This window comes from Cebus imitator, unplaced genomic scaffold (genome assembly GCF_001604975.1).
Source record: "Cebus imitator isolate Cc_AM_T3 unplaced genomic scaffold, Cebus_imitator-1.0 Scaffold232, whole genome shotgun sequence".
NCBI lineage: Eukaryota > Metazoa > Chordata > Mammalia > Primates > Cebidae > Cebus > Cebus imitator.
In genome coordinates this window covers 2,561,556-2,569,664 of record NW_016107547.1, presented here as the reverse complement: position 1 = coordinate 2,569,664, position 8,109 = coordinate 2,561,556, and the positions used below count along the sequence as shown (strand labels likewise).

The following is an 8,109-nucleotide window of genomic DNA, read 5'->3' as shown; positions in this document are numbered from 1 at the left end:
TCAGCCTCACAAAGTGCTGGGATTACAAGTATGAGTACCAGGCGCGGTCCCAACTCATTTGTTAATTGAGACAGCACTATAACTGGTTCTTTAAAATTAAGAAAGGAGATAGGGTACAGATTTATAAGCTAATAATAAAGCATAAATTTAATTTAGTTATTCCAAATGAAAGGGCTAGATACAAAAAAAAATGTTTCATGACTAAAAAGTATGAGAGCTGAATAAAATATCTGGAGATTACTTGTGTAGCATGGCAATGGCTTCTCTTGTTTTCAATTGATCAAGTCCAAAAGTTAAAGCAAAACGTCGAGCCAGTTCTTTTATGCCACTAAATGTAGAGGATGATCTATCAAAATTATAGCCATTTTCCTGTATCATTTCATTGAAAAGCTGTTTGGAAAGAAAGAAAGCATGTTAAAGTTCTTAATACTTGGAGATTAACATCTTTTAAAATATTACATTTTCATTTAAAATATAGGTGTTAAATACATGAGGCACTGTATTCTATCGCCAAACATTAAAACATGATACGAATAACCAAACTTGCAGTACTTCATATATTTAAACCGGAAGTTGTTATTAACATTAGAAGAGACCCTTTAGGTTAGTTTTAGCAGAATGCTATTCTGCTGGTATTAATTGGATATTAACATAGCATATAAAAATATAAAGAAAAAGAAAACCAAGAAAATTATTAGGCTCTGTTATTTACATTGAAGTGGTGAATCTTCACATCAAGAACTCTCAACATGAAATAGCGAAAGCTTAAAAATGTTAATCTTCTTTAACAAAGCAATTCTAATTATAGAACTTTATCCAAAAGAATATCCATAATACTATGTACAAAAATGTTTGTTTTAGTGCTATTTATAATGGCAGAAATTGTTGGGAAAAAAAAAAAAACCTCACCATAAACAAGGAAACTTTGGTTAAATTGTGGTCTAATCTATAAAATGGAATATTATATAGTTGTCAAAATGGATATGCTACTTATCCTGCTTTGATAACTGTACATCGTACCAAAACATCACTATGTACACCCCATAAATATGTACAATTATGTGTCAACCTTTTAAAATAAGGAAGACTTCTGGGTATATACCCAGAGAAAATGAAATCCATAGGTTGAGGAGGTATCTACACTCTCATGTTCATTCCAGCATGATTCATAATAGCCTAGATGTGGAATCAAACTTAGTGTCCATGGATGGATAAAGAAATAATATTCCATTCCATTACACATAGAGACAATGGAATATTATTCAGCCTTTTAAAAAGAAGGAAATTCTGTAATTCGTGAAAACAAAGATGAACCTGGAAAACATTATATGAAGTGAAATAAGGCAGGCACACAAAGACAACTACTATGTGATCTTACTTGTGTATGGACTCTAAGAAGTGGAACTCATAGAAACAGAGAATAGAATGGTGGTTGCCAGGGACTGGGGGTTGGGGGAGGCTAAGAAGTTGGTTAAAGGGAACAATGTTTCAGTAGGAAAGGATAAGTAAGTTCTGAAGATCTATTGTATAGCATGGTGACTATAGTTAAGAATAATGTACCGTACTGTTTATCTAAAAACTGCTAGGACAGTTGGTCTTAAATGTTCTTACCCTACGTATGTGATGTAATGTTTATGTTAATTAGCTAAATTTAATCATTTCACAATACATACATATCAAAGCATCATGCTGTATACCGTTAAGTATACAGAATCCTTACTTTTCAATTATACCTTCACAAAAATCTAGGAGAAAAATAAATGAGCCTCTCCTGCTCCAAAAAAAAAAAGATGCTAAGGAAGTTAATGGCATAAATGTGTTCAGCATTTATTAACATTAAAATGCAGCCTTACAAAATGGAATGCACAATTTAATTTTTGTTAAAAAATCAGATTTCACGTAGGCATAAAAAAAGAGTAACAAGGCCATTAAAAAATAAAAAGGTTATTGTCAAGTGAAAAAAACATTAAGGATCATTTGCATTTGTTCCTTTTTTTTCTAAACTTTTACAGCTAGCAGCTATTACTTTATAGCAAAAGTTATTTAAATGCCATCTCTTTAACCTTTTAAACTTTATTAATTTTATTTTTCTTTCTTCATTTTTCTGTAGAGATGGGCTCCTGCTATGTTGTCCAGGCTAGCCTCGAACTCCTGGGCTCAAGCAATTCCCTATCTTGGCCTCTCAAAGTGCTGGGATTACAGCTGTCAGCCACTGCGCCCATCCTACATTTCATTAATGCTAATAGAGAAAATTCAAATTCTCAAATAAAATTAAGAACTTTCATATCTATGTTTCTTAAAATTAAGAAAGTTGATTAAGCTGGAATGGGATGGGTTATGTTTTGCATACAAATTTTGTCTCGAAAGACAAAAGTATAGTAAGTGAATAATTTTACCTAATTAAACTGTCTTACCACTGTCAAAATGAAAACTATTGTTTTTTTTTTTTGTTTGTGTGTTTGTTTTGAAACAGAGCCTCACTCTGTCGTCTAGGCTGGAGTACAGTGGCACAATCTTAGCTCACTGCAACCTCCTTTCCAGGTTCAAGCAATTCTCGTGCCTTAGCCTCCCGAATGGCTGGGATTACAGGTGCACACCATTGCACTCAGCTAATTTTTGTATTTTTAGTAGAGACGGGGTTTCACCATGTTCACCAGGCTGGTCTTGAATTCTTGACCTCAGGTGATCCCCCCACCTTGGCCTCCTCCCAAAGTGCTGGGATTACGGGCATGAACCACCTTGCCCGGGCAAAACTATTGTGTTTTAGTTATAAAATTAATATACACTCACAAAAATAAGTTTGGAAATATACAGAGAAAAAAGTAGAATTCAACATGAAATCTACCAAAGCAAGTTAACCACTGTTGTGATTATGAAGCTCTTTATACTTTAATGAATATAGACCTACACTAATTTTAAGCGCTGTACAACAGTGTGGCAGAAATATACTATACAGTAAATTTACCTAATATAGACTTTTAGATTATGTCTGACTTCCTATAAACAATGTTGCAATAACAACTTTGTATAACAACTTTTGCAAACTTGTGTTTTTATCACCTTGGATAAAAGAGTAAATTTAACAAGTAGAATTGCTGCCTCAGGCATACACATTATAAATTTTTACATAAATTGCCGAATTGCCTACCATATCTATTATTTCCTTCACACTTCAGATAGCTACAGGTTTTGCCAATCTTGACAGTTTGAAAGCAAAAAAAGAAAAAAAATCTCACTTGTAGTTTCTTGTATTTCTACTTTTATAAATTGCCTATCGCACCCTTTGCCTAATTTCAATTGCTACCTTATTTTGCTACCGGGTGTTAATTGTGTTAGCTAACGTTGGTACTCTCAATGCTTACCTGTTGTAGACTGAGAATAAGGGTCTTAGCACACTGAATTTTGTCAATCTGCCTTGTTTTACTCATTGTTTCTTTGATGATATCTCCATAGTCATTATAATACTGAAAAGAAATTTGTACAAATTAGAGCTTTATCTCTTAAAACTACTGGACAATAAGACTAATTTTAGGTTAGTCATGTAAATATGTCACAACGTATTTGGCCAAAATTATGGCTTCAAAGCCAGGAGAGAATGTAACTGAAACCTAAAGATCATTTCTAAGCATACAACCGCTAACTTCAGTAAAATCATACATACAAAACAGTTAAGATCTGATCAAATTAAGCTCCAGACTTGGTTTAAAATAAAGAAGATATATTGGCTAAAACAACAATTAGGTTATGCAGATTTTCAGAAGTAATGAAAAACATACAAACAAAATTCTCTTTGTAAAACAATGAATATAATCTCAGTTACTCTTATAACTAATTCATTGATATGGGGTATATAGACCATGAGAAGCTTAAAACATTTGGCTTAGAGAATCTAACAGCCTGTAAACAACTTTTAAAAGAAAAGTTGTTGTACATGTCATTTACATTACATATTGCACATGAATTTTTTTCCTAATTTAAGATCATGTTTCAAATACATACAATAACAATTACCAGAGATAACAGAATAACCATGTCCCTATGACTAATAAGTGGCTATAGAATACCTAAGTCTAAAGCTTTAAAATGTGTTGAAGAACTTCATAAACAACCTTAGTANAAAAAAAAAAAAAAAAAAAAAAAAGAAAGAAAGAAAGAAGGGGTAATTATGCCAAAACATCTAAGTTCCAAAATAATTTTCAATGATATTAGAGTTCAAGTAGCAAAATATTCCAAGGAGGATTAACTAGGTTTTAATAAATTTATTACATATTTTATTTCTTGATAGCAAAGGCTTTAAAAAGTTTACATTTATAATTAGATTTTACTTGAGGAAGGATTTTTAAAGCTATCTTACCAAATTTAGTCACATTCTGTTAGTATAAATATTTTTTATTATTACTTTAAACCTACAAAACCTCACATACAGTTATGAAAATTATGAATAACCTATGGTGAATCAAGTCAGATTTTGAAGCCAAAGGGAATCTTAACAATTACAGTGAAACAGATAAAGGAACTCAGGATGCAAAATGTTTTGAGTTACTCAAGATCGCAAGATGCTTGGTAACCAAGCCAAAACTATCACCCAAGTCTTCTGACTCCTGAAACTCTTTTTAATGCTACATCAGGCAGAGGAGGGATGCCATCCTATTATCTTAAACTGAATCATAAATACTATTTCTAATAGTGACAAATTAAAAGAGGCCATCTCTTATATTCCAAATGCAAATGAACACAATAAACCAAAATGTCCATTAACTGAAGTAGAGGTATAAGGAAATATTACTGAAAATATTAAATATGTTAAAATACAACTCTTTTATACTAGAATTGTAATTTACCACTTAATTTAATGGCAACCATGCAGAAAAACCAGTGTTATATTTTAAAACTATTTTGCTGTCCATTTTTCAGCTTTACCTTCATATACTGTTTGAAGATATCTGCAGCTGTATTCATTTCCACCACAGTATATACAATTAGCTTACAAAATGCTGCAAGTAAATTTCTTCTCTTGTGCAGAGCTTCAATTTTACTGGCTTCATCCTCCTGCTGACCATCTGGAGAAAAAGTCCCAAACATTAAGCCATCTTCTATTTTATTTCAACCATGTATTTTTTTTAATTCTCACTATAAAATATGCTTTTATATATAAAAGAATTTGAAAAGGTAAAAACAGCAAAATTAAAATTATAAACCATTCATAATTTATTCCAACAGATCAAATTTTTGTAATATCAAATAATAATCAGAACAAATGGAATTGAATCACTTCCTCTGTTTGTATTCCATGTTCACTGAGTGAAGTCACGCTAAACTTGCCTAATATTAGTCTACTTCCCTAGCAGGATAGTTTGTCAACAAAATCTGCATATTCAATGTCTGTTAGTTAAGGCTCCTACTTTCCTGAACACCGCCAACCTCAGAATTTCTCCTATCATACTTCCAAGGATGATCCCACCTTACCTGAAACCCCAAAATCTGGCTATAACTGTCCTCCTTTGTACACATTAAATATATTCAGCTAGACAGGTCCCAGGAACCATTCTGTCTTTTTAAGCTAATCTTGCACATTTCTACTCTGATCCATCATGTGAAATCTTGACATTTAATTCTCAAGAAGACAAACTTATTTCCAAATCTGTAGTCAGGGAAGCCCCATTGCAGCCTCCAAGCAATGCCAAAGAATTGTTTTTACTTATTGAATACTGTAAATAAAACTGTGATTAAGCCTTTTATATTTAAAAAAAAAAAAAAGCTATGTAAAAATTTTTTCCTCTGGACAGATTTTACAAATGAAATGACTTGTAAAAAACCACTATCCCAAGTTAAGCAAAGTTAAAATTCTTTATGTTTATTCGTCACTTATAATTCATCTGGTGAACAGTCTATGCATAGCCTATCAGCTCCAATATAAGGTTCCCAATATTAAAAACTATTTTATGTATAGTAAGAATGTTCTTTGATTAATTTTCATCCTGTCTCTTGTAATCTTTGATAACTTCTAGTAAACTAAAATCAAATTTTAAGAATAAGAATTTAAGACAGACCATCAGAAAAAGTTTTATCTCAAATGTATGTCCCAAGATACAAAACTATTTGCTTAGAAACCTAAGACATATCATTACGCAATATATAAACTTTTCTTAATAATTCTGTCACTATAATAAACAATTTATACATAACATTGTTTCCAATGGCAGATACTTTCCCTCTAAAGACTAAACTATCCTATGATATTAAGAGTTTTAAACCCTGATTTTCATTTTTCTCCAGTAACTGCTTGCAAGAATTAGCCAACTTTTTCTCTTGTGGGTGTTAAGGAATGTAGAGAAGTACCTATCATACTGGGCTTTTCACAAGTGTCAACTGCCATTATTATAATATATTGTCAATAAATGCCTCTAGAAGCATTCCCTATTTTACTCTCCCTTTACAATCTGATGTGGGCTAACAAATCCAGTATCCAAGAGTCTACAATACCCGGTGTTAGGTGAGGATGAGTAACAATGGAAACTATCACATGCTGCTGGAAAGAGGGTAAAACAATACAACCACTTTGGCAACATATAATGAAGTTTAAGATGCACACACACTGTATAATCTAGCAATTCCACTCATGTATTCACTAGAAAAGCAACTGTGTATGTGTTCAAGGAACTAAACATTGAAATATTTGTTGTAACACTATTTTAATTGAGGGAAAAGTAGAAATAGCCTAAATGTCTAAAAATAAGGAAATGGATAAACTGTGGTTAACTTGTATCATGTAATATTCAGCAGCTAGAATGAGTGAATTGTAACCACATGTCAACATTTTGAAAAGTCTCAAGAATGTAAATTCAAAAAATAAAATTGCACTGGGTGCAGTAGTGTGTGCCTATAATCCCAGATACTCAGGAGACTGAGGCAGGAGTCTGAGGCAGGAATACTGCTTGAGCCCAGGAGTTTGAGGCCAGCCAGGGCAATATAGCAAGATCTCATTTCATATTTTAAAAAGAAGACAAGAAAAAAAGAAAATTGCAAAAGGTTCAACATAATACCATTTACATGGAAGTTAGCAAGGAAAAATGAACTATATATTGTTAACACATACAAATTCTTAGTAAAATAAAATTAAAATGCAAAGGTGTGACAAACAACAAATTTGGGGTAGCAGTTATCTCTAGAGGAAAGGGGAGGATAACAGGATAAGGGAGGAATACAAATGAGGGCTTCTATTATAACTGTGCTTTTATTTCTTTAAAAAACCTAAAACAAATAAAGCTAAATGGAATGGCTATGTACAAATCTGTTGTATTTTATACTCTTCCATTGAACTAGAATGCACTTCATGTTAAAAGTGAAAATAATGTCGGGCGTAGTAGCTCACATCTGTAACCTCAGCACCTTGAGAGGTCAAGATGAGAGGATTGCTTAAGTCCAGGAGTTCAAAACCAGCCTGCGCAACATAGCGAGACCTCATCTCTACTAAAAAATCAAATAAATTCGCCACGCGGAGTGACACACACTTGAGTCCCAGCTACTCCAGAGGCTGAGGTGGGAGAATCATTTGTACCTGGGAGATCTAGGCTGCAATGAGCTATATGGAGTCCACAACACTGCACTCCAGCCTGGGTGACACAGTGAGACTCACACACACGCACACACGCGCGCACGCGCACACACACACACACACACACACACACAGAGTCCAAGGAGATAAGATGCTGTGGGTAATTCTAGGAAGCTCCCAGAAAATTCAAGAGTTTTGGCAAGCTTACTCTAATTCAATTTCCCATGAACTAAATGAAGCTGAGGCAGCCCCAAATTAACAAAAGCGTTATGTACCAAAACTTATTTTGTATCAGGTTTCAGAATGCAACTGTGCTTTCTCATAGAGCTTTAGAAGTTTAAAAAAGAAGTTTTGCAAAGTCCTATTCATTTTTTTGGATTAATTTCAGATGTTAGCCTCTCGAAAGATGCTTCAATACCTGCAGATCAGTGAGAATTTACTCTACATGCCCACAACACTTTGTACATGTCTCCATTACTTATTAAAAATTGCACTATAGGCCAGGAGTTGGTGGCTCACGCCTATAATCCCAGTACTTTGGGAGGCCAAGGCGG

General features: G+C 33.2%; 1 protein-coding gene across 1 annotated transcript in view; it reads right to left on the bottom strand.

Annotated features, from left to right (window-relative positions):
• STAG2 (stromal antigen 2) overlaps positions 1 to 8,109 on the bottom strand; it is a 142,758-nt gene that overhangs the window by 21,767 nt on the left and 112,882 nt on the right. Inside the window, exons 24-26 of the mRNA XM_037727480.1 lie at positions 4,921 to 5,060; positions 3,363 to 3,464; positions 242 to 390 (exon numbers count right to left, since the gene is read on the bottom strand). Coding sequence (XP_037583408.1) covers positions 242 to 390; positions 3,363 to 3,464; positions 4,921 to 5,060 — 391 coding nt within the window. The remainder of the gene's footprint in view (positions 1 to 241; positions 391 to 3,362; positions 3,465 to 4,920; positions 5,061 to 8,109) is intronic.